General features: G+C 45.4%; 1 protein-coding gene across 3 annotated transcripts in view; it reads right to left on the bottom strand.

The window, feature by feature from the left end:
- The window catches only part of LOC127575787 (LIM domain only protein 7-like), a 203,628-nt gene that overhangs the window by 96,346 nt on the left and 81,270 nt on the right, over positions 1–26,012 (bottom strand). For 2 of the 3 annotated variants that reach the window (XM_052025884.1, XM_052025883.1), the window contains exon 5: positions 15,914–16,020. In XM_052025884.1, coding sequence (XP_051881844.1) covers positions 15,914–16,020 — 107 coding nt within the window. Of the gene's footprint in view, positions 1–15,913; positions 16,021–16,266; positions 16,364–26,012 lie in introns of those variants that run through there. The other variant, XM_052025885.1, reaches the window with a different exon arrangement.

The raw sequence follows: 26,012 nt of genomic DNA on the forward strand, positions 1-26,012 counted from the left end.
CCGTGGTGGTGAGTGCGCCGAATCCTAACCTCTAGTTATGGTGGGCCAAAGGTCTGTATCTTGCTGTATCTCTACGATTATGCGATATCAGAGCACAAAGTGAAGTCTGAGTTACTAAAAAGTCTTCATTTCAGTGGTATCATCAGCATCTCAGTTATGGCTCAATTGATGAGTCTCAAGCCTTTGTGTCAAAAAGTTATGGGTTCAAGGACTGTTCCATAGACATTAATTTAGACCAGCAGAACTGCAGGAGTGCTGCATTGGTGGAGACATTAAACAGAGGACCTGCCTGCTCTCTCAGATGGATATTAAAAATAATCCTAAAGTACTACTGGGAAGAAAAGCAAGGGAATTTATCCATGTTATTTTGGTTTATGGTTACCCCCCATATCAACCCTCAGAAGCAGATTATCTGATCGTTAACGCCTTCTGGGAATCAAAACTTAAATGCCGTAAATCTGAGACAAAATAAACAGAAAATGGTGGAAACACTCAGCAGGTCAGGAGCATCTGTGGAAAGAGAAACGGTTTGTGTTTTAGGTCAGAGATCCTTTGTCAGAACTGGGAAACGTAACTTTAAGCTGCAGAGAAATGGCAGAAGGGATGGATAGCATAAAGGGAAATATCTGTGATATAGTGTGACCGTGATAGAATAAAGGGGAGTATCTGTGATATGGTGATAACATGGGTTCTCACCATGTCAGGTGGGTTAACGGGGCAGTTAGAGGGTGACTATGCTTCTTTGCCTGTGTTGCTAATCGCAGGACTGTGGGACCATGTCAGGGTGTACCAATGGAGAGAGAAAAACTGAGTGACACCACGATGGATGACATCCTTTTGCCCTCAACATCCCTCCCACCACCACCTCTGACCTGCTGAGTGCTTCCAACATTTTCTGTTTTCCATCATCTTGAGGGAGCTTGCCGTGTCCAAATTCTTTGTTGCACTTTCTACATAACAAGTCACCAGACTTCAAATTTATTTTTCTGCCATGAAGTATTTTGAGACATCCTGAGGTTGAGAGAGATGTTATACAAATGCAAGTCTTTATTTATTCTAGTACAGTAACTATTCCCCTGTACCTTCAAAACAATCAGTCTCTCTGTTTTATTGGGCCAAATGGTACATATAATTTAAAATGTCACATATCCCCTACAATTCATGAAGTGCAATGGATTGTGCTAAAACAAAATACAATTTTCATTGAGTAACAGCATCAGGTGCAAATGAAATACTGTTGTGCCTTGCCAACAACAGCATGCTCTTGGCATCTGATTAGATCTGGAAGTATGGTCTAGGGGCCAGAGATATCCAGCTGAACTTTTAAATGGAGCTTACCGCATTCTATTTGTAACTCACTGCTCCCTTTGTCTGGGCATTCATATCACATATGGTTTCAATATTGAACCAGACAGAAATTTCAGGGTTTGATTTAAATTTATGACTTTCAGTAATCTGTGGTTGTTAAAAGCATCACAGAACAGAGCTCATTTTTAGTTTCTACTAAAAATATAATCGACAAGCTCAATGCACAAGTAAAGCAAAGACAAAATATCAGTCTTTCCTCCTCAAACAATGAATTAAATAGTACAGTCTTATGCAGAACAATACTGCCAGAATTGAACAATGTCAGGGTTTTTTTTTAAAAAGCAATCAGTTGAAGGATCAGTTCAGCATGTCAATGAGCCACGCAAATCTGGCCAGCCATCAACTCAGTCTCATGTTTGTACTGAAATAAAAACAGAAAATGCTGGAAAAACTCAGCAGGTCAGGCAGCATCTGTGCAGAGAGAAACAGAGTTAGTGCTTCAGGTCAAAGACCCTGCAGTGAAACCGGGGAAGAGAGAAAACCAGTTAGTTTTAAGTTGCAGAGATGGTGGGGGAGGGATGAGAAGAATTAAAAAGGAATACCTAAGTCAAGGTGAGGCGAGGATTGCCATGGGGATAAGTTGTCGAGGTCATCCATTGGATGGGTTAACGGGGGCAGTTAGAGAGTGAGGATACAAACCGAGGAGCTTAAAGGGCTGTGAAATGCAGCGATGTGGGGCATAACCAGCAATTCAAGCTATGTTAATGCAGAGAGAAAACTGACCAAATATCACCAATGGATAACTTATAAAAGTTCTGGCAGACAGAGAAGGAATTGTGGAATTCAATCTTAAGTCTGGAAGGCTGTAATGGAAGATGAGATGCTGTTCTTCAAGCTTATAATGAGCCCTGTTTTAACAGTGCAGAAGGCCACAGAGAGATAGGACAGACTGGGAAGGGGGGTAGAGAATTGGAGTGACAGGCCACAGGCGTTTCCTTTTGTTTGGATTTGCCGGCTGCTGCAGGGCAGCAGGCATCTTCTGCTGGGTGAAAACAAGCATTTCCATGTGCCTTCTCTCCCCACCCACAGAGCCACAACACTCAGGGGCTGGGTTGAGCCGAGCAGAGCTGGGAGCGCTCGCTCACTCAGTGAGGCCGGCTGGCAGCCACTCTTCCCACGCCTGCTCGCTCTCCCGTCATGGCCATTTCCGTGATCCTCTCCCACACATGGTTGATGCTCATTTCTGGCTTACAAACAGTTCAGGTTACGAACAGTTCTCAGGAACGGAACTCCATCGTAACCCAAGCACTGCCCGTGTTCTCCTTTACTTCGATTCCCATTCTCTGTATGCTCCCATTAACCCATCCACCGGATGACCTCTACAAGTTATCCCCAGAGGAATCCTGAAATAAAGACAGAAAATGCTGGAAACATTTCCACAGATCAGGCAGCATCTGTGGAAAGCGAAAGAGTTGAAATTTTGTGTCAAAGACCCCTCATTATAATTCACTATTGCTTTGCAGCTAACTATTAAATTCAGACGAACAATGTGGACACAGCCCAGCGCGTCACGGAAACCAACCTCCCCTCCTTGGACTCTGTCTTTACCTCTCGCTGCCTTGATGAAGCAGCCAGCATAATCAAAGACCCCACCCACCCGGGACATTCTCTCTTCTCTCCTCTTCCATCAGGTAGAAGATACAGGAGCCTGAAGGCACATACCACCAGACTTAAGGACAGCTTCTATCCCACTGTGATAAGACTATTGAACAGTTCCCTTATACGATGAGATGGACAATGACCTCACAATCTACCTTGTGACCTTGCACCTTATTGTCTACCTGCACTGCACTTTCTCTGCAGCTGTGACACTTTACTCCGTATTGTTATTGTTTTTACCTGTACTACCTCAATGTACTCTGTACTAACTCAATGTAACTGCACTGTATAATGAATTGACCTGTACAATCAGTATGCAAGTTTTTCCACTGTACCTCGGTACAAGTGACAATAACAAACCAATACCAATACAATGTCTTTTCTGTAATGGAGGGGCATACAGTGCTTCAACTGTGATCTAATTAAAGTATTCTACAAATTCACACTGGCTTAGGTCTTCCATTACTGGAAAAAGTTCCAAGGTGAAATTCTTGTGCGTCACCATTGTCCCAAATACCGTCCTCCAAGGTCATTTGACTATGATACATACACGTATAGTTGTGGCTGCAGGCCACCAAACAGGAGCAAAAGACCTATTTCCCTTGTTATGTATTAGGTACAAATTCCAAAGTCAGAAATGAAAGCAGAGCCATCTCAAAGAATTTTGTTTTTACACAAGGAGCTAACTAATTTATGTTTTGTGAGCAAGTCTGTTATCCCCAAACTTCCTACACAGATGATGCCAAATCATGAGGGGACTAGCGTGTCATTTCAAATTTCAGTGCTTAGATGAGAGCCAGGCTTGGTAGTCTCAGCGTGGTTTCCAGAGGGTACGTTCAGAGCATAATATCATAATTGATCTCTAAACTGATGGTTTCATTCTGAGACATCACAGTAAAACTGAAGTTTATAATCAATACAACTTTCAAAGACATGAGGGGCCTGTTAAGAGTTCATGGCATGCGTAGAGGCCACTTCCCTCGTACACCCTTCATACAAACAAAGGATACAAACAAATTGTGCCGGGGCATAGGCTTTGACGTTGCCTACTTCAAATTAATAAGAGGTTGGATGGTGTCAATTAGAACCTTCTATTTAAGTAACTGCCCTTCAGAAATTAGAAGTGAAATTAGATCTTGGAGAGGGTACTGAGGCTGTATCAAGTCCGTCTTGGTACCTGTCATTAGGGATGGGCAAGTTCAGGGGTGCATTTTAATTTGTGATGAATTTTGGAGGGGTTTTCACTGCCTCTAAACTCTGTCATAAAACAGGCGGCACTGATCAGAATCCAGGAGAAGACAACTGCCAGGGCTTTGAGGGTGATGGCATGCTAGCTTTTGTATCAACGCTATGACCAATTCAAAATGGCATAGAAGGAGAAGATAACCACTACTGCCAAATGTCAAGAATGAGCTGTCCCACTGCTCATTAGCCCACTTGCCTCATCTGTTATGCCACAAATGTCTATTTTATGTCATAAAATTGCAATACTCATGATAGCTGTTGTCTGAAAGCCAACGTTATTCTACAGTTCTATCTGGATAATCTGCATCAAGATACAGCCAAAATTCTACACTGTAAAAACAGTGGGCCGGAACTTCCACCAATCTGTGAGCTTCCTGAGCTCAGAACCTCTGCCCAGTTAAGTGGCCAAAAGCCACCAATTGTGAGAGGAATTGTTAGTATTTTTAAGTGGAAAAGACCCCCAATCATATGATTTCATGCGACTGGCACCTCTCATCTTCATGAACGTAGCCACATTAAAAATAAGTTCACTCTTGTCCATCGTGGAAAATATTTGCTCAAGTATGAATTCAGTCTGGCTACTGATTAGCAAGCATGCTTGCACCCATGACTAAAGGTTCTTAAACAAGATATGACATTTATTATTGCACTGCAGGGTTCCAAGTCGTCCAAATTTTTTCCTTATAAGGTTGTTGATTTTCATCCTACCCTCTCTCTCACTTCTGCATACTATCCTTTGTACTGAAGAGCTCTCTGGGAGCAAAGTTCCCTACCTGGTGTATTCACTAATCACCCAATACATCTGATATAAGCTGTTGGACTGCAGATTCTATAAATCTTCTGTTTCTCAAAGACCAAATCTGCATTTTTAATTCTCTCCTACATATGGATTTGCATGACTTGGACATATCAACCTCAAACTGAACAAATAACACAACTCACCACGTCTTCCTTTCGTGTCAGGAGTTCAACAGTAAATAACCTGTATCCACTATCTAGTGGTCTGAGAGCCCAGATAAATTTCTCTACAGCAGTCATCAATATACAGCAACTAATATCAAAGAAACAAAGCAACAGCATAAAATGTGGAGACAAGAAACTGCAGATGCTGGAACCTAGAGCAAAAAACAAACTGCTGGAGGAACTCAGCAGGTCAGGCAGCATCTGTGGAGGGAAATGGGCGGTCGACATTTCAGGTCAAGACCTTTCAGCTGTGATGGAACTTGTATTAGTCTTGAAGGAACTAACTCATTTCATAAAGTCAGTCATGACAAGTGATGAACCCCTCAGGAGTCATTAATCAATTTTAGCTCCTCGGGGCAATTGTCATACATGACTTGTGGATACTCCAAATAGTTACAAAATTCAGTGTCAGGGCTGGAGGCTTCAAGAAACAATTTTGTTCATTATTCCTGTTAATTAAATGCACATTCTGTTAGGAACTAGCGTAGACTACCAGTAAATAATTAGCCATACATCACTTAGGTCTACCAGTTGGCTTGTTTAACATCTGCTTGTAAAGTACATGCATTCATTGGAAGCTGAAATGTGTGGTCAGACAGAGCGATTGCTGTGATGCAACAAATCAATGCTTTTGAGAACTCCATGCAATAATAAACATGAGGAAAATGGCAGCAAACTGAGCAGAAACTCGAGAAACCAAGACTTCTGCTTATGAAATCAGAATGACAGAGGTGATCTTAACTATAGTAAAGGGTGCACACAGAATGAAGCTTCAAGTGACTGAGAAGTCACTTGATTAAGATCCCTTCTTATGACATGATGCTTTTGCAGGGCCAGTGATCAATATTCCACGGGGGAAACAGAAGTGCACCTTTGTTAATAAATATTGTGCAAAATGAAAGGAAATACAATTCATTAATTATTTCTGTGATAAATGGTTTCAACTATTAGATTATAAAGGTGAGTCCATGATCAAAACCATCAAAAATCTAACTCAACCTTGTGTTGGGCAGAAATGAGTTGAGGAGAGCACATTTATAACCTTGGTACAGGAAAGGCAGATTTGCAATTTAATCCATATTGTTAGTTGCCATAAGAATCCAAACTAAATTCTGACCAGTACATATAGATTCTCACAAAAGGAGTGGGACTGGTAGTTACTAACAGAATATAAATTGCCTGTACAGAATGTCTAATATTGAAATAACACATTAAAAATAAGCCTCTATCTCATTTTGTTCTCTCAGCAGAACCGTCAGCATGAGCACAGCAGAGGTTAAAGCAACAGCAAAGGAACACAAGCTCCACTGTAGCTTGGCTGGATAGCAGAAGACAAACACATGCAAAGGATAAAATGATCTCTTATAAATAAATGGAAGGATTAACTGTGCTAATATAGCACATTAATAATTCAGGAGCCCCAAGGGAAATCCCTAGGTTTATTCATGATCCAATCCATGTCCTGAGAACCTCATTTTCCAGGCTATTGCCTGCATTTATATTTAGAGTATGTACTGACTATCATCAAGAATTAGATATGCCTGCTTTATTACACTTGGGAGTTAAATATTCCACTGGGAATTCAGTTGATAGGTTGTAGTTCCTCTGCTCAATGGCAGAGATGGCACATAAGCAGCAATTAAGGAATAGACCAAAGAAAAGCAGAGTCCTTCCATGGATTCTGTCTGCACCTCTCGCTGCCTTGGTGAAGCAGCCAGCATAATCAAAGACCCCACCCACCTGGGTCATTCTCTCTTCTCTCCTCTCCAATCAGGCAGAAGATACAGGAGCCTGAGGGCACATACCACCAGGCTCAAGGACAGCTCCTATCCCACTGTGATAAAACTATTGAACAGTTCCCTAATACGATGAGATGGACTCCTGACCTCACAATCTACCTTGTTTGACCTTGCACCTTATTGTCTACCTGCACTGCACTTCCCTGCAGCTGTGACACTTTACTCTGTATTATGTTATTGTTTTTACCCTGTACTACCTCAACGCACTGTTTAATGAATTGATCTCTACAAACCGTATGCAAGCCAAGTTTTTCCACAGTACCCCGGTACAAGTGACAATAATAAACCAATAGCAATACCAAAAACCTATTTAGCACAACAAGCTATGAATGATTCTTCTCTGAAGTATCCCTTGCACAGATACATCTCATGTCCCCCTGGTTTAAAGCAGCATTATGTTTGGCAATCAGCAGCATTACTCCTCCAAACCAACGAGCTTGATGTTATAGAACATAAATCATTCAGAAACTAATGCTGACTGATAAAACCACATTTGTTCGAGGATAACTGGCTAAAAAGGGTCATCAGTTATACATCCAACCCAAGCTAACACTAAACGCTATACTGAATATGTCAAATCCTGCTTTTATAAATATTCTGGGGTCTGGAAATACGTTTAGACAATACAAAACAAAGGACGTTGTTCATTTAACAAGTCACATTAACCCAGAGCAGAACAATTTTGTGCACATTTTAGTGTGCCTGGCAGAAAATGGTTTCTCATTTTTCAGTGGGACATTAATAAGAGAGATAAGATACCTTTATTAGTCACATGTACATCAAAACACACAGTGAAACACATCATTTTGCGTAGTGTTCTAGGGGCAGCCCGCAAGTGTCGCCACACTTCTGCCGCCATTAATAGCATGCCCACAACTTCCTAACCCGTACTTCTTTGGAATGTGGGAGGAAACCGGAGCACCCGGAGGAAACCCACGCAGACACAGGGAGAACGTACAAACTCCTTACAGACAGTGGCCAGATTTGAACCTGGGTCGCTGGCGCTGTAAAGCGTTATGCTAACCACTACACTGCCGTGCCTTCCCTCCTAGCATTCTCCTAGCAAGTTTTCTTCTGATGTAAACTTTCCCAAGTAACATCAATAGTTGTGCAACAAGCAATGTTTATTTGCAGTGAGATTTTCAGTACCACTGGTACGAAAATGACAGTTGCTACTTGCTTCAGATCATCTGGCTTTTATAACCCACTTCCCCTGAAACTGTGCCATATCAAGGGCCAATGTTCCAAGTGCCTAGGTGACACAAGAGACTGCAGATGGTGGAATCTGGAGCAATTAATCTACTGGAGTCAAACAGCATCCGTGGATTTTTTGGGGCGTTTTGTTTGGTTAATTATTGTCAGATGTACAGAGGTACAGTGAACAACTTGTCTTGCATACCGTTTGTACAAGTCAATCCATTACACAGGGCATTGAGGTAGTACAGGGTAAAAACAATAACAGAATACAGAGTAAAGTGTCACAGCTGCAGGGAAGCGCAGTGCAGGTAGACAATAAGGTGCGAGGTCATAACGAGGTAGATTGTGAGGTCAAGAGTCCATCTTATCATACAAGGGGACCTTTCAATAGTCTTGTAACAGGATAGGAGCTGTCCTTCAGCCTGATGGTATGTGCTTTCAGGCAAATTGTTGACATTTTGTGTTGAAGCTCTGCTTCAGGACTCAAAATATGTTCTTACTCATAAGATCTGTGACCTCCCACAGCCACAAATGTAACCTAACACAGGTGCCTTGAATACTTCTGTCACACAAGTCTGGGGCACAGTCACTTTCAGCTTCCTAGCCTGAATACCATTCCATGCTCCTGATCCACGTCACATCAGTTTATTGATTACTGCTGACATTTTATTACCCTAACTCTATCAAAGAGGAAAGACTTTGTACGATTTTCCTTCTGCACTCAAGGCCAGGGAAAATGGGCACAGACATTTGTCTGCATTGCAGGCTATTCCAAAGTGCAGACTTAGAGATACCTCTCTGGGAAGCTCCTGCCAGAAGTATCTGCCTGAAGCACTAAGGGGTCTCTGTGACCCTCATGTGCAAAGGACATGCCTCTTGTTTGCAATACCCAGTCCAGGTTCACCTAACCCTCTGGGAGCACCCTCACACAACCACATCTGCAACATCCATTCACTCAGTTTGAAGAGCGCTCGGTGTAGAGTGGTGTGTCCCTTTAAGAGCTGGCTGCAAACATCACACCTGCTGTGTCACACTGTAACAACTGTGAGAAATTGCAACACATCAATACAGAAGGCCGGACTGAAACCAAAATCAGTTTCAGTGCAATATAACACAGGTCTTCCCCAACTCACGATTGATGCACAGTCCATACATATGGATGAGCATTTGGGAGACCGGCGGGATGGATTTGCCGGCTGCTGCGGGACTTCGGAGGTCTTCTGGCGGTGGGGGGGGAGAGGATCTTGGTTCGTGGCCATATTTCTGACTAGTGAACTGTTTGGGTTACGAACAGTTCACTGAATCAGAACCCTGCTGTAACCGGGGGAGGATGTGTACAAGGAAAGGCATCAACACTATATTGCAAACAGTTTTCTTTGCACCATTCTGTTTGTTTTGCACTCACTGCTGTTTCTTGTTGTATTTATTATTACCACCATGTGTACTTTTACTATGTGACTTCACAAGCAAGGAATTTCATTGCACCCTAGTGTATCCGACAATAAACTAACCTAAATCACAACTGAAATTCAACCTTCACAAACACCTTCAGATTGACCCACAACTCTGCTTTAATGCCGAAAAAAACAACATGGAGCAAAATCTCTAGGTCTGGTGCTGATAAATTTGGCCTATTTACCATAATAGAATAAACTAATCTCCAAATACAAGAGTAGGCTATTGATTTTACACATCTTCGATCTTGTTCCTCAATCCACGTTTATTGAGAAAACCCCAAAATAGTAGCTTTGGTCACTACTTGCAGAGGTCATTGTTGTTACACAGCTGCTGACGATGTACACGGGGACCTTGAGCTCCAAGTCCAGAGCTCCGAGTGTGGTAGCACAAGTCAATAGGGTGGTAAAGGCAGCGTATGGTGTGCTTGTTTTTATTAGTCATGGCATTGAGTTCAAGAGTCAGGAAGTTACGTTGCAGCTTTATAAAACTCCAGCTTGGCCGCATCTGGAGTACTGCATTCAATTCAGGTTGCCCCATTATAGGAAGGATGCGGAGGCTTTGGAGAGTGTGCAGAAGACGTTTACCAGGATGCAGCCTAGATTAGAGGGCATGTGCTACAAGGAGAGGTTTTACACACTTGGGTTGTTTTCTCTGGAGCGGCAGAGGCTGAGGGGAGACCTGATAGAAGTTTATAAGATTATGAGAGGCATAGACAGACAGCTGGTATCTCTTACCCCCCAAGGTTGAAATATCTAATACTAGACGGCATGTATTTAAGGTGAGAGGGGGCAAGTTCAAAAGGAGATGCGCAGGACAAGTGTTTTTTTTTGTTTATACACAAAGAGAGCAGTGGGTGCCTGGAATGTGCTGCCATGAGTGTTGGTGGACACAACTCAGAACCGGGTTTATCATCACTGACATATGTCGTGAAATTTGTTGTTTTGCAGCAGCAGTACAGTGCAAGGCATAAAAGATATGATATAGGCATTTAAAAGGCTTAGATAGGCACATGAATATGCAGAGAACGGAGGGATATGGGACACTTGCAGGTAGAAGGGATTAGGTGTCATTAGCTTAATTAGTTTGGGACTACATCATGGGCTGAAGGGCCTGTTCCTGTGCTATACTGTTCTATGTTCTAACATAGAGCCAGTATGAACTTGATGGACCGAATGGCACTCCTTTGTACCGTGGAGAGAAATAAACAGTCGACACTTCAGGCCGAGACCCTTCATCAGGACTGGAAAAGAAGAGGGCAGAAGCCAAAATAAGACGGTGGGGGAAGGGGGAGGAGCACACACAGGCAGGGGATGGGTGAGATCAGGTGAGAGGGAGGGGGGAGGTGCAAGAAGCTGAGAGGTAATAGGTAGAAGAGGAAAAGGGATGAAGGAGGAGGAATCCAGTGGGAAAGGGCAGTGGACTATGGAATAAAGGGAAGGAGGTGGAGGATAGGTGGACAGGTCATGAGAGCGGGGGAAGGGGGCCACAGGAATGAGGGAAGACAAGGAGGGGAATAAAGGCAAGGGGGGAGGGGGGGGTTATCGGGAAGCTAGAGAAATCAATGTTGAGGCCGTCAGGTTGGAGACTCCCAAGGTGAACTAGGAGGTGTTGTTCCTCCAACCTGTATCTGACCTCAACGTGGCAGTAGAGGCGGCCATGGATAGACATGTCAGTATGGGAGTGGGACGTGGAATTGAAGTGGAAGGTCACCGGGAGATCCTTGCTTTTGTGGGGGGTGGAACTGAGGTGCTCCGTTGCCGATTCAGATTCCAGCTGCAGATCCCAGCATCTGCAGAATCTCTTGTGTCTCCTTTGCACTGTTACCACTTTGTGACTCTGTTGTTAATGCAACATTCAGTTAAGATATTTTTTGTCCAAAAATCAATGCAGCCGATGTTCAAATAACAGCTAAACTGTGAAAACAATGGGGAGAGATATGACAGCAAATAAAGCCCAATGAGTAAGCGTCAATGGCATGAGCTGTTGGGAAATAAGGAGAGGCAATCCTGATACCTGTCACATTGAATCAGAGTAGTCTAATAGACAATGGCATTTGGCTACTCCACCCCATGGTTGATTGATTAGCCATCTGGAATATGCGTGATATTCTCATTAATTGTACCAAAATGAACTCAGTTGTTTTTCCACAGATGGTCTTTGCAAATTCATCAACATGCCATGTTTTTCCACATGGAAGGAGATGAGGGGGGGTCATATGAGGGTCCTTGAAAGCAGGCAGAATGGAGCTGGAGATAATACCTCATATTTCAGCATACCTTAAAATGCGTGGTGCATAAGGAGTAATTTTACACATGGAGCAAAGGGGTTTGCCTTTCAGGGCTACCAAAAGACTAACAGGGCTTGCGTTCCCATAATTTTCAGTCCAATAAAGTGAACAGCAAAATAAAACAGAAAATGCTGGCAATACTCAGCAAGTCAGGCAGCTTCTATGGAGGGAGAAACAGAGTTAACGTCTCAAGTTGATTGACCTTTGACAAAAGGAATATGGGCCTGAAACATTCATGGTTTGCTGGCTGACTTGCTGAGCATTTCCAGCATTTGTTTGTTTTCAGGTTTCCAGTAGCTGTGGTATTCTACTTTTATGTTGGGCTAAAGAAAATTCCAATGTGCATTCTGAGTGGCGAAAGGTCAGCGACAGAAGGGACTAGAATTAACTCAACCCTAGCATTAACTGCTGTGCCTTTCAATCAGAGTTGTGTGAGAAAGCATGCCAGCTATTTAATGCATAACAATGCCCCTCAACAAACAATGAAAGCTCTGGTAGGAGTGTCACAATCACTACCTTTGATATCACTTCTTGAAGTGCCTTGGGGCTAGTTTCCATGTTCTGACAGCTAAACAAATACATGTTGTTGTTGTTGGTTGAGAGAAAGGGATTTAGGCCATTGCACAGGATAACCTCCCATAGTAACGTGAATAGTGCCAAATGATCCACCACCGGCGTAGATGTTTCTTCATCTGAACACTCATATGTTCAATTTACCGATTCCCACTAGTACATGCTTATTTTATTCTCTCTTGGGATGGGGATCAAGTGGTGTTTATATACCAAGTTTCCTTTACAAGGTGATGGTGAGCAGCCCTATTGAACTGCTACGATCTGTCAGTTGAAGTATGCCCACATTACTGTTGGAAAGGGGACTTCCAGAATACCAACTCAGGGACGATGAAGGCACAGAAATATAATTCCAAGTCAAGACTTAGTGGTGTATCCCATGAACAGGTGGCAGAGACAGTGAGACAATGGGTTTGGGAGGTAATGTTGAGGTAGTCTTGGGGTCTTGCTGTGGTGCATTTTCTATATTGCCTCAATGTAATTTTTTACATTGCCTCAGTACTGGAGGTAATTCAAGTTCAAGGTAGAGTAGGGGTTCCCAATCGAGCAGGCTGCTACTGTCCTGGATGCAGTTCAGCTTAGAGTGTCATCAGGACTACATTCAGAATCAGGTTTATTATCACCGTCTTGGACGAATTGAAATTTGTCGTTTTGCAGCAGCAGTACAGTGCAAAGACATAAAATTACTACAAATTACAAAATAAATTAAATATTGCAAAAAAAAAAGGAATAACAAAGTAGCGTTCATGGACCATTCAGAAATCTGATGGCAGAGGGAAAGAAGCTGTTCCTAAATCGTTGAGTGGGGGTCTTTAGGCTCCTATACCTCCTTATTCCATCACACTCCAACATATGTCCTAATGATAGTGGAAAGACACTGGGAAATCAGGAGGGTGGTTCCCTGTCACAGATAACTACCCTCTGACCTGTTGTAGCTATGTCATTTATGTGGCTAGTTCAGTTACGTTTCCAGTCAATGGTGGTCTTCAGTTTGACACAGAAGATTTGGTGATAATAATGCCACTGAAAGCAAGAGGGGTTTCTGCTCCCTCTTTAAGGCTACTTTAAATATAAATTATACATTGTTTGACTTGGTAACACCAGTGCAATAAAGATCTAGATGAAAACAAAGCTACCGTATTGACCCAACCAACACACAGGAAAAATATCAAGCTGTTAAGGGAAAAGGGTTAATGGCCTTGCTTTCTATTGTAATATGTACCGCTGGTCAAACCTGTTCAATTGCATTCACTTGTGGTTGAGACTAGAGGTTGTGTAACTTGTAAAAACACCTGCAACGTTCCAAGTTCAGAAACAAGGCTTCAATCCTTTCCACCGAGAGTAAGATTTCACTTGTTACCTCGAAACCTTTTGCATGTGGGGTAAATAAGCCATCACCTTGTGTTTTTTTTTGCTTCAAAATACTTGAATGAAATTTGGGAAAGGGCAAAGTTTGAACATTTTTTGATCATAGAAACTGAGCTGTAAAAGGTATGATCTTCAGGAAATTTTGAAAACATTCTCTCTAAAAAAAAATTGAGGTTTTCCTACCCACTTGCTCTCTCCTTCCAGTGATGTCACAAGACTGATACTCAAAAAGCTAGGGTATATCCAAGATAAATGGAATTAGTACAAGTAGGTACTCGACGGTCAACAGGGTCACTGTGGGCTCAGGGGCCTGTTTCTGTGCTGCATGATGATGACTCATGAAGTCCCAGAAAAGTGCAATCTCGCCATGATACAGTTTCCACAGTTCAGGGAACCAGTGTTTTAATTGCCATGCGCTGGATGTATGACAGCTCTCAAGCTACGTCGGAGTGATCGCAGATCCACATTTAGGCCTGCACTGATATTTAACATCAATGACAAAGCAAAATCAGAAGGGAAAAGTAAACAGGAATATCAATGAAAAGACTGCAGTCCTTTAAGTTTTTCAAATTAATATCGCCTTCAATAAAAGAGGAGGAAGAGCAAGGGGAAATAAAATTTGGAAAATTAAGGTGCCTTCCCCCACAATTGAGCATTTCTATCCCTTCAATCTGTATACACCACAGTAGAAAACGTGTTTATAACTGTAATTACATTCTAATTAAAGACCCACCAATATAAAAATATCAGTTGCAAAATAGTTAATCACTGCATATCATTTTGAACTAGTTGAAGCAAATCTCTCATCGTAACTATTTCCCTTTCCAACCTTTCAGAAACAACGTTTGAATAAATTCAAAGTTGAAGACTAGGATAGCAGAATCAAATTTGTGGCTGGCTTTGATTTAGATGAAGTGATATGGTTCCTCCAGCTGGGCCTTCTACAATAACTTTGTTGTGCTTTATTACAATCACATCATATTGTTTCCTTTCTAAACTAAAGATATCACCAGCAAGCCTCAGCAAAGCGGGCAAGTCAACTGTAGAAGATCAGGGCATCAGGAGGCAGAAACACCTGAACTCATGCAACTCTGTAAGATCTTCATTATCACAACACTAGTTACTAGTTGTTATTTTAAAAATGCTCCAAATTGAACTGAACACCATAATTGTTCGTAGACCAATAGTAGCCTAATACACGGCATCGGAAATAGAAAATAATCCAGGTCTGGACTAAATAAGGCAAAGAGTTCAAAATGTGAATGAAAGCCTGTGACATTACATACATATTTATATTTTAGAAATATTATTTAATGAGTCTTTTAATGATACAATCTCGACAAAGATTTGGAAATAAGGCAGGTGAATCATTACAATCTGGATTTGTACTGACACGTAGAGAGTGCTCCTCCAAATTGCTACATGCAACACCATATTACAAACCAAAAAACATTCCATCCAGGTAGATTCAGTCTGAGCACTTTAGGTATATTTTGTAACTCTGCAACACCATATCAACTTTCCACAAAAAGCCCAGCTTCTACAATGTTAAAATCTCTCATTCTCAAATTGAGAAACTTACAAAAGAAACATTAAAGCCCAGTATAATGATCAATGATCGTAAGGCAAAAAGAACATGAAGTTTGTTTCCCTTCCTCCCACCTGTAATTTTCCACTAAACCCAAACTGATTTCCATTCGGCTGCATCCGACAACACAACAGTTTTGGATTGAAGATACCAAGTTGCAATTTCAAATAATTTTGAGCTTTGGCCAAAGGAACCCACAGCAGAAATTTCTTTCACTCAAATCTTTCACTACTACCTTACAGGAAGCATTTTAAAAGATTAGTTCTGCCATTCAACCATCCAAACCTTGTTCTCTCCTATTTTTCACAATGCAACCACTATACATAGTTAAAAGCACAAAATTCAGTGGGAAGAAAAACATACCAGCTCCAGGTAACAACACACTCATGCACGTTAAGAACACACAACAGTTTTTGCCAGCTCTGGACTACCGATGACACGAGTTCATTAAACAAAAAAAACTGCACTTACTTGACAGTGACACGACTGGATAAATCCTGCAGGTCTCCTGGGTGAAACAGCTGTGCTTCTTTCAAGCCAATTTTCTGACAGCCCTTCAGGAAAACATTAATGTTGTCCTGAAAAAACGAAGTGAATTACCAGCTTAGTTACACAGAACACAAGGGAAGCTAAGCTCAGTCTAAAGTCCTTTGCTTTGAAGTCCAGTGCTGGTATAAAGGCAATGGAGACAGGGGAGGGGTGGAGAAAGAGAGAGAGAGAGAGAGAGAGAGAGAGAGAGAGAGAGAGAGAGATCTTCTAATAAATCAGAACTGACAACCTATAGATGTGGGACACCCATGGGATTGACTGGCACTGTCTATTACCTGTTATAGTAGGACTTCACAGCGTGTGGGCAGCGACCATTCCTGACGTCCGTATTACATAAACATTCCACCTCGTTTTAGTCTCTCATGACACATCAGATTACTTCTAGCGTCTATTTAAATAAACTTTGAGAATATTCACCCACCCAGAAACTGCAAACTGACTCCAATGAGAGGCAGTAGAGATTAACACTTCCTCTTACTTCCAATGATGATATCAAATACAAGTGAAAGCTTGAAAGTCAACATCTTCCAGAGTGAAGCACTTAATGTATAGAGCAGCACACACTACTTAAGCAAGGTGTGGTATCGTGCTATATTATTCACTGCACCTACTTATGAGTAAAGAAATCTTACTGAGAAAAAGTCAGGTCTTGAGAATATACCGTAACACTATATTCTGCATTCTGTTATTACTTTCCCCTTGCACTACCTCAATGTACTTACGTTTTGAAATTACCTGTATGGATGGCTTGCACAATTAAATTTTTCATTGTATCTCAGTACATGTGACAATAATAAACCAATACACAGTTAAATATAAACAGATGCCCAAATCCTTTTATTGATCTCTTTAGGTCAGAGCACACAAGAACATCCTACATTGAAATGGACTTTGAAATTGAAAAGTATGCCCTAAACAATCCTATTACAAATAGTCCTATTGCTGCCTTCAATTTCAAAATTAATGCTTGCTTCTGCTAGCCAAACAAGCACAAAATGTAGACTGCTTTAAAGCAAAGTGGGTTGAAATGTATAACCATTTCAAAAAATATGGAACCTTAATTATAAGTTACTAAAATGTTTCTATTTCAAAGAATAACCAAAACTTTTGACTTTTTTTTAATGAATGATGACCAATAAAAGCAAGCCATGACATGCCGAGATATATTTTGAACAAATAAGTCACAAAGACTCAGCACAGCACAACCTTTGTACAATGTTTCCCAATAAAAGCCGAGTGCTGAAATAGACAAGTTCACAGTTGAAGTGATTTTTTTGTGTTAAGGCTCAACTGATAACCACAAAATAAAGGCTTAAAACAGGTCCACCTTCATTTTTTAATTGACAGAAAATCAACAGCAACCATTTGTTTGCTTGGTAAACACTGCCCATGTGCCAATTTTTTTTGCTTCCCACAACCAAGATAAGATGCTTCCTATTGGTAGATCATTATCATTAACAAATACAGCAAAAGAGTGGACAGCTGCTACACTTGAGAAAACGAGGGCTGCTGCGCCACCAGTTTTCTCTCTGTACACCAGCTCACGCACCAACAACACAAAACTGGGTTGAGCTGTTTTGCAAAGATTCCCGTGAGACATTCTTAGCTTCTAACCCGGGGGGGGAGAGAGACGAGGGGGGGGGAGAGAGACGAGGGGGGGGGAGAGAGACGAGGGGGGGAGAGAGACGAGGGGGGGGAGAGAGACGAGGGGGGGGGAGAGAGACGAGGGGGGGGGAGAGAGACGAGGGGGGGGGAGAGAGACGAGGGGGGGGGAGAGAGACGAGGGGGGGGGGAGAGAGACGAGGGGGGGGGAGAGAGACGAGGGGGGGGGAGAGAGACGAGGGGGGGGAGAGAGACGAGGGGGGGGGAGAGACGAGGGGGGGGGAGAGACGAGGGGGGGGGAGAGACGAGGGGGGGGAGAGACGAGGGGGGGAGAGACGAGGGGGGGGAGAGACGAGGGGGGGGAGAGACGAGGGGGGGGAGAGACGAGGGGGGGAGAGACGAGGGGGGGAGAGACGAGGGGGGGGAGAGACGAGGGGGGGGAGAGACGAGGGGGGGAGAGAGACGAGGGGGGGGAGAGACGAGGGGGGGGAGAGACGAGGGGGGGGAGAGACCGAGGGGGGGGGAGAGACGAGGGGGGGGGAGAGACGAGGGGGGGGGAGAGACGAGGGGGGGGGAGAGACGAGGGGGGGGGAGAGACGAGGGGGGGGGAGAGACGAGGGGGGGGAGAGACGAGGGGGGGGGAGAGACGAGGGGGGGGGAGAGACGAGGGGGGGGGAGAGACGAGGGGGGGGAGAGACGAGGGGGGGGGAGAGACGAGGGGGGGGAGAGACGAGGGGGGGGGAGAGAGACGGGGGGGGGGAGAGAGACGAGGGGGGGGAGAGAGACGAGGGGGGGGAGAGAGACGAGGGGGGGGAGAGAGACGAGGGGGGGGAGAGAGACGAGGGGGGGGGAGAGAGACGAGGGGGGGGAGAGAGACGAGGGGGGGGAGAGAGACGAGGGGGGGGAGAGAGACGAGGGGGGGGGAGAGAGACGAGGGGGGGAGAGAGACGAGGGGGGGGAGAGAGACGAGGGGGGGGAGAGAGACGAGGGGGGGGAGAGTAGAGACGAGGGGGGGGAGAGAGACGAGGGGGGGGGAGAGAGACGAGGGGGGGGAGAGAGACGAGGGGGGGGAGAGAGACGAGGGGGGGGAGAGAGACGAGGGGGGGGAGAGAGACGAGGGGGGGGAGAGAGACGAGGGGGGGGAGAGAGACGAGGGGGGGGAGAGAGACGAGGGGGGGAGAGAGACGAGGGGGGGGAGAGAGACGAGGGGGGGAGAGAGACGAGGGGGGGGAGAGAGACGAGGGGGGGGAGAGAGACGAGGGGGGGGAGAGAGACGAGGGGGGGGAGAGAGACGAGGGGGGGAGAGAGACGAGGGGGGGAGAGAGACGAGGGGGGGGAGAGAGACGAGGGGGGGGAGAGAGACGAGGGGGGGGAGAGAGACGAGGGGGGGAGAGAGACGAGGGGGGGAGAGAGACGAGGGGGGGAGAGAGACGAGGGGGGGGAGAGAGACGAGGGGGGGAGAGAGACGAGGGGGGGAGAGAGACGAGGGGGGGAGAGAGACGAGGGGGGGAGAGAGACGAGGGGGGGAGAGAGACGAGGGGGGAGAGAGACGAGGGGGGAGAGAGACGAGGGGGGAGAGAGACGAGGGGGGGAGAGAGACGAGGGGGGGAGAGAGACGAGGGGGGGAGAGAGACGAGGGGGGGAGAGAGACGAGGGGGGGAGAGAGACGAGGGGGGAGAGAGACGAGGGGGGGAGAGAGACGAGGGGGGGAGAGAGACGAGGGGGGGAGAGAGACGAGGGGGGGAGAGAGACGAGGGGGGGAGAGAGACGAGGGGGGGAGAGAGACGAGGGGGGGAGAGAGACGAGGGGGGGAGAGAGACGAGGGGGGGAGAGAGACGAGGGGGGGAGAGAGACGAGGGGGGGAGAGAGACGAGGGGGGGAGAGAGACGAGGGGGGGAGAGAGACGAGGGGGGGAGAGAGACGAGGGGGGGAGAGAGACGAGGGGGGGAGAGAGACGAGGGGGGGAGAGAGACGAGGGGGGGAGAGAGACGAGGGGGGGAGAGAGACGAGGGGGGGAGAGAGACGAGGGGGGGAGAGAGACGAGGGGGGGAGAGAGACGAGGGGGGGGAGAGAGACGAGGGGGGGAGAGAAGAGGGGGGAGAGAGCCGAGGGGGGGAGAGAGACGAGGGGGGAGAGAGAGACGAGGGGGGGAGAGAGACGAGGGGGGGAGAGAGACGAGTGGGGGGGAGAGAGACGAGGGGGGGAGAGAGACGAGGGGGGGAGAGAGACGAGGGGGGGAGAGAGACGAGGGGGGAGAGAGACGAGGGGGGGAGAGAGACGAGGGGGGAGAGAGACGACTGGGGGAGGAGAGAGACGCAGGGGGGGTGAGAGACGAGGGGGGTGAGAGACGAGGGGGGTGAGAGACGAGGGGGGTGAGAGACGAGGGGGTGAGGGAGGGAGACGAGGGGGGGAGAGAGACCGAGGGGGGAGAGAGACGAGGGGGGGGAGAGAGACGAGGGGGGAGAGAGACGAGGGGGGGAGAGTAGACGAGGGGGGAGAGAGACGAGGGGGGGAGAGAGACGAGTGGGGGAGAGAGACGAGGGGGGGAGAGAGACGAGGGGGGGAGAGAGAAGATGGGGGGGAGAGAAGAGGGGGGGAGAGAGAAGAGGGGGGGAGAGAGAAGAGGGGGGAGAGAGCAGAGGGGGGGGAGAGAGAAGAGGGGGGGAGAGAGAAGAGGGGGGGGAGAGAGAAGAGGGGGGGAGAGAGAAGAGGGGGGGGAGAGAGAAGAGGGGGGGGAGAGAGAAGAGGGGGGGGAGAGAGAAGAGGGGGGGAGAGAGAAGAGGGGGGGAGAGAGAAGAGGGGGGGAGAGAGAAGAGGGGGGGAGAGAGAAGAGGGGGGGAGAGAGAAGAGGGGGGGAGAGAGAAGAGGGGGGGGAGAGAGAAGAGGGGGGGGAGAGAGAAGAGGGGGGGAGAGAGAAGAGGGGGGGGAGAGAGAAGAGGGGGGGGAGAGAGAAGAGGGGGGAGAGAGAGAAGAGGGGGGGAGCACAGAAATGAGAAACAAATTGGTATGCTTCAGCTCAAAACTGTCATGCAAGTTATTAGTCTCAAAGCTCTGTAGAGACCAAAAAGGGGAATATATTTGTCCTGCAACATATGCACCAAACACATGATTTGGTACCATTTACTCAATGAACTCTTCTGAAATTCACATCCATTCAATCAGTGGAACCAAGTTTCATCAGCTGGGTTCAATATGCATTACTACATTAGCACGTACAACAGATGGTGGTTTCTGCGCCCAGTTGTTCTACACAGGGAGCAAAAAGTTGCTACCCTTCTCAATCTGTGCTCAATAAATTTCGGGCCCAATCTTGCTGGCTGCAGCACACACATCAGTGTGTTCTGGACCTTGCTGTACATCAGGTCTTGGAGCTGGGGCCAAGGACAGTTCAGCACTGACTGAAGGGCTGGTGCATTCAGATCTGGCCTCCCACCCACCTCCTCCCCGCACCACCCCCCCCCCCCCCCCCCGGCCCAAGTTTAACACCAACTGTGGTAGGTGGGTCGAGCTTAGCTCCATTCACTTGAATGGGTTCACTCAACAAGAAAGAAGATGTAAATTAATACCCAGAGTTGATTTCTATTTTAAACTTCCTTTCAATGATTTTTATTGGGCTTTTTAAAATTACAAAACCCAAGTTGAGTGTGTTTTAAGTGTTTTTAAATAATTAATTTTTAACCATCTGGATTATTTCCTCCCAACCCCCCACCACCATTTTGAAATGTTTCTTATTGCAGGCAGCCCCCATACATTGACAGGGAAAGTGTGGAAACTCCACCAAGACAGCACCTGAGCTTAGCATCAAACCCAGATCACCAGAGCTGTGAGCAGCAGCACTACCAGCTGCACCGCTACCTTAAAACTGTGCTCCCTGCTTCGAACTTTACCACTCACCCTAGTTTGACCCTGGCTCAAGCTGGAAGTGCATGGGAGTTCAGAGAAAGCGAAACACTGAAAAGTGTGTCGCAACAAAGAAATCTGGAAAACTCAATTAGAATTCAAATTCATTATCTTCAATAGAATCAACTGCAGAGCAAGTCGTCAGCATCAGCCAAACAGAAAAGTACTGGGACAACAGAAACTAGAGTCCTGGAAAAGGAATGTAACTAACAACACACGCATGAAAATGCCATTGTTTCAGACAACATGAGTTTTCTGTTGGGTGTGTCATTCTGATGCATACTTTCCTTTTCAATAGTTATGTGAAACAAGACAAACATTTTTTTGCTCTGCCTCCACCCTCCACTGGCTTGGGGTGGAGATCTACAGATGCCAGATTTCAATAGTAAATTGTACCAATACCATAATCAAGAGCGAAACCTGACGGCGTGTGATTCAACATGACTGCCCTGCCTAAACTTGTCTTCCCGATATTACCAAAGGACCCCAGACAGTGGGAAGAAGAAAGAACGGCAAACTGCTGGTGAAATTGGAGCAAAGTGCAAGAACCTTACTGCAATGGTAATGAACAATTGCTTATCTTCACGTAGACTTGGAAAACATTAGCATAAAAGGCATAGAGGGACGTGGGTAGGGCGAGTAGGGGAAACTCCTGAAATGTGTAATTTCTCTCTCAATATCTCACCACTTAAGGAAGAAGGAAACAGTACTGGGTTTAGTGTTGGAGAATAAGGTGGGTCAAGTGGAACGTTTTAAACTGAGAGGAGCATTTGGGGAATAGTGATCATAATATTAGGCTTACATTCGTTATGAAAAATAATCACAATATTGAAGTAAAACAGTAAATGAGTAAAGGAAGGCCACCCAAAAGGCAACCATCTGGGTATAATTGAGACAAATTTTCAAAAAGATGAAAGGGAGGTAAATTTCACAAGTTTGGGGTATATTCTTCCAATAAATGTGGGAGTGGTGCCAGAGGTCTCCTGTATCAAAGGAGAGAAGGAGAAGCTGGGAAATAGATCTGTCAACCTGATGCTGAAAAGACTCAGAATTTACAGCGAAATTACTTGACCACTGGTGGAAAAAAAACTGGTCACCAAATGAATGAGAAATAGCACGAGCTGGTTGGTAGAAAATGGAGTTTGAACAGATGAGTTTTTTGACAAAATATCAGAGGGTAGATTGACATAATATGGACTTTCAAAAGACATGTAACAAAACGGCACGAAATAGACTATTTTGCAAAATTAAAACATACAGGATTAAAGGTTACACGGATACAAGATTGATCAAGGAACAGAAAACGGAATGTTCTTTTCTCCCCCACAACAGCTGAACTGATGTAGGAGCCCAATACACTAGCACTTGGGTATACAGGTTATAATTTCAAAGTCTGTTGATGATTTGAAACTTAGAAATATGCCAAAGCGTAGAGAGGAGTAAAATATTCAGGTGGATGTGGGCAGTCACAAGTACTTGAAATTTAACATACAGAGGAACAATGTGATTGCAGGGAGGATGTGCAAACTGTCCCACAGCACCATGGCACAGGGAGCCATTCCAGTGGTTGGGAAAAGATAAATATAGTGGTCATAGGAGACATTATAGTCAGGGGAACAGACAATGCTCTCTGTAGCAAAGACCATTTCTAACAGCTCTCTCCCCTTTCATCTTCTGTCTCCACCTCGGGAGGCAGATTATCCACTGACATTTACTACAAACCCACTGACTCTCACAGCTACCTTGACCACACCTCCTCCCCCCGTCTCTTGTAAGGATGCCATTCCTTTCTCTCAGTTGCTCCATCTCCGCTGCATCTGTTCTCGAACTGAGGCCTTCCACTCCAGGGCATCTGAGATGTCCGTCTTTTTCAGAAAACGAGGCTTCTCCTCCCCCTCTCGCAGTGGTTGATGGAGCCCTCACCCACTTCTCCTCTATTTCACACACTTCTGCTCTTTCCCCATCTCCTCAGACAGGACAGGGACCCTGGTCCTCACCTTTCACCTCACCAGCCTATGCATCCAGTTACATCACCCTTCAAAATTTCTGCCAGCGACATGATCCGACCGCCAGCCGCATCTTCCCCTGCAACTGTAAGAGGTGTGACACCTGTCCCTACAACCCCTCCCTCACTATCATCCAGGGCCCTAAAACTAGCTCTTCCAGGTGAGGCAGACAGTTACATGCATCTCCTCCAACCTCGTTTACTGCATCCGGCTGCTCCCGATGTGGTCTCTACATCGGTGAGATCAAGCGCAGACTAGGTGACCGCTTCGCCGAGCATCTATACTCCATTCTCCATGGCCAGCTGGAGCTCCCGGCTGCTAGCCATTTTAATTCCCCTCCCCATCCTGACCTGTTCATAGTCTACCTCCTCCACTGCCAGGGTGGGGCTAAACGCAAACTGGAGGAACAGCACCTCACATTCCACTTGGGTAGTTTACAACCTGACGGCATGAACAGTGAATTCTCCAACGTCCAGTCAACTGCTCCCCCTCTGTCCCTTTTCTCTCTCCTCCTGTTCTACCCAGTTCCTCCTACACTCACCCCAGGCCCCCCCATCATCCTGTTTCTGTCTCCTCCTCCACCAACTCCGTCTGCCCATCACCCACACACTCCTCCCACTGGGTCCCCTCCTCCTACTGTTCCCATCTGCTCTCCCTACCTCCCTTATTTGGTTCCATGCTCCGTCTTCCTCTCCTATCAGATTCAGTCATCTGCAGCCCTTCGTTTCCTCCACCTATCACCTCCCAGCCTCCGTCGCCATTTCCAATCACCCCTCCCCACCTGGATCTACCTAGCTCTTGCCCTACCCCTTCCCCCTATCTCTTTATACTGGCTTTTTCCCCTCCATACCTTTCAGTCCAGATGAAGGATCTCAACCCAAAACAAACATCGAATGTCCATTTCCCTCCACAGATGCTGCCTGACCCACTGAGTTTTTCAGTGTTCATTTTGATAGAAGGAATGAGTTGCAGCATCTTCAATAATAAGGTAGAATACTGAAGAAAGTGAAGAATGCGCAGGAAGAGAAAGACCCAAAGCTATGCATACTCAAGGATCTGAGAGAAGTGGAGAATGCTGATAAGCTTATTAAAAAAATATGCAGGTCACCTGGCCGTGCAAAAGTAGGCAGTGTTGGATTTGACTGCTTTAAGTAGTTTTTTTAAAAACATGTATAGTGTTTAATACACCTCAAATGGCTGCACAAGGAATGGCCACTGTTAGCTTATTGGTTCGTCCATCAGGTGAGTGTGTGTGTTCCTATTGGTTGGTTTGGCCACAGGTATCTAATAGGTTTCCTGATTGGACTATTGTTAGCTAAGGAGTACCTCTTATCTCAGGTATAAAAGGTGTAATTTTTTGTTAATCACTCTCTTGCTCTCTCTCCCCCCCTGGCCCTAGCTGATCTTTAGTTCCTTTTGTCTCGGTTCATCTCCTAGTAGTAAAGCTAGTGCCATGTGCTCTGTGACTGTTTCTTTGTTTTAAATTTTTCCAATAAAACTTTGTGAAGCACCAAATTGTTTTCAACTCATTCTTGGACTCCTGAAAGAACCCGCGGATTTGAAGATAACTGGATCCGACAGCAGGTTGTGCTAAAGATTGGTTCAATATTGGTTCAACCCCCTCTACATTGTCCGTCATTTCTGGGCACCAACTATAGGAAGGACAAAAGGCTTGAGTATGTGAATTGGAGATGCACAAGCACCTGAAAGACCATTAAACTGAAATGTGAACTGTTATTTTTCTCTCTCTTCAGAGACTGGCTGATCCGTTGAGTATTTCCAGCATTTTCTGTTTTTGTTTCAGATTTCCAGCAACTGCAGTATTCCAGTCAAGAAGTTAAGGATTTTTCCTTCGAGCTGGTGAGGTTATGGGAAGATCTGATAGTGAAAGAATTATAAAGGGGTTTCAACAGAATAAATAAAGGATACATTTGCTCCAGGGCAGAAGGATCTGTAACCAGAGGAGCAAGTACTAAATGTGACTCAAAGAACAAAAATAATGTAGCACGTCATTAAGACCTGTGATAATTCTTTAGTTACTTTGCCAATAGCATTGGATCTGTGTATCAAAACCCATGCTGATTATGAACACCTGCATCAAATTTTCCCTTAATCTTTTAAAGGAACAATCCCAACTTCATTAGCTTCTACATTTGTCTGAAAACTGACATTCCTCGTACAACATACATAAAAATCAACATTTAATTTGCACATAAATTGGACCTCTTTCGCCTCCCCCCCCCCCCCAAAAAAAACCTCAATTACTCCCCTATAAGCTTTAGGTCAACAGTGAAAAAGAGTGAATGTAAGTTTTGTAACTGTAAATATTCCTTAATAATGAACTGTCCAATGGTTTTGAAGTTAATTGCTTCGTTTAATAAAATACAAATAAACATCAAAAATAAATACTAATTCTGGCAAGCCTGATTTTATTAGACAAACAGATGGATGGAGAAACCATGTTTAAAAAAAATCAAATGTGTATTAGATGTTATGGTCGATCTCCATGACTG

This window comes from Pristis pectinata, chromosome 11 (assembly GCF_009764475.1).
Source record: "Pristis pectinata isolate sPriPec2 chromosome 11, sPriPec2.1.pri, whole genome shotgun sequence".
In the NCBI taxonomy this organism is placed as follows: Eukaryota; Metazoa; Chordata; class Chondrichthyes; order Rhinopristiformes; family Pristidae; genus Pristis; species Pristis pectinata.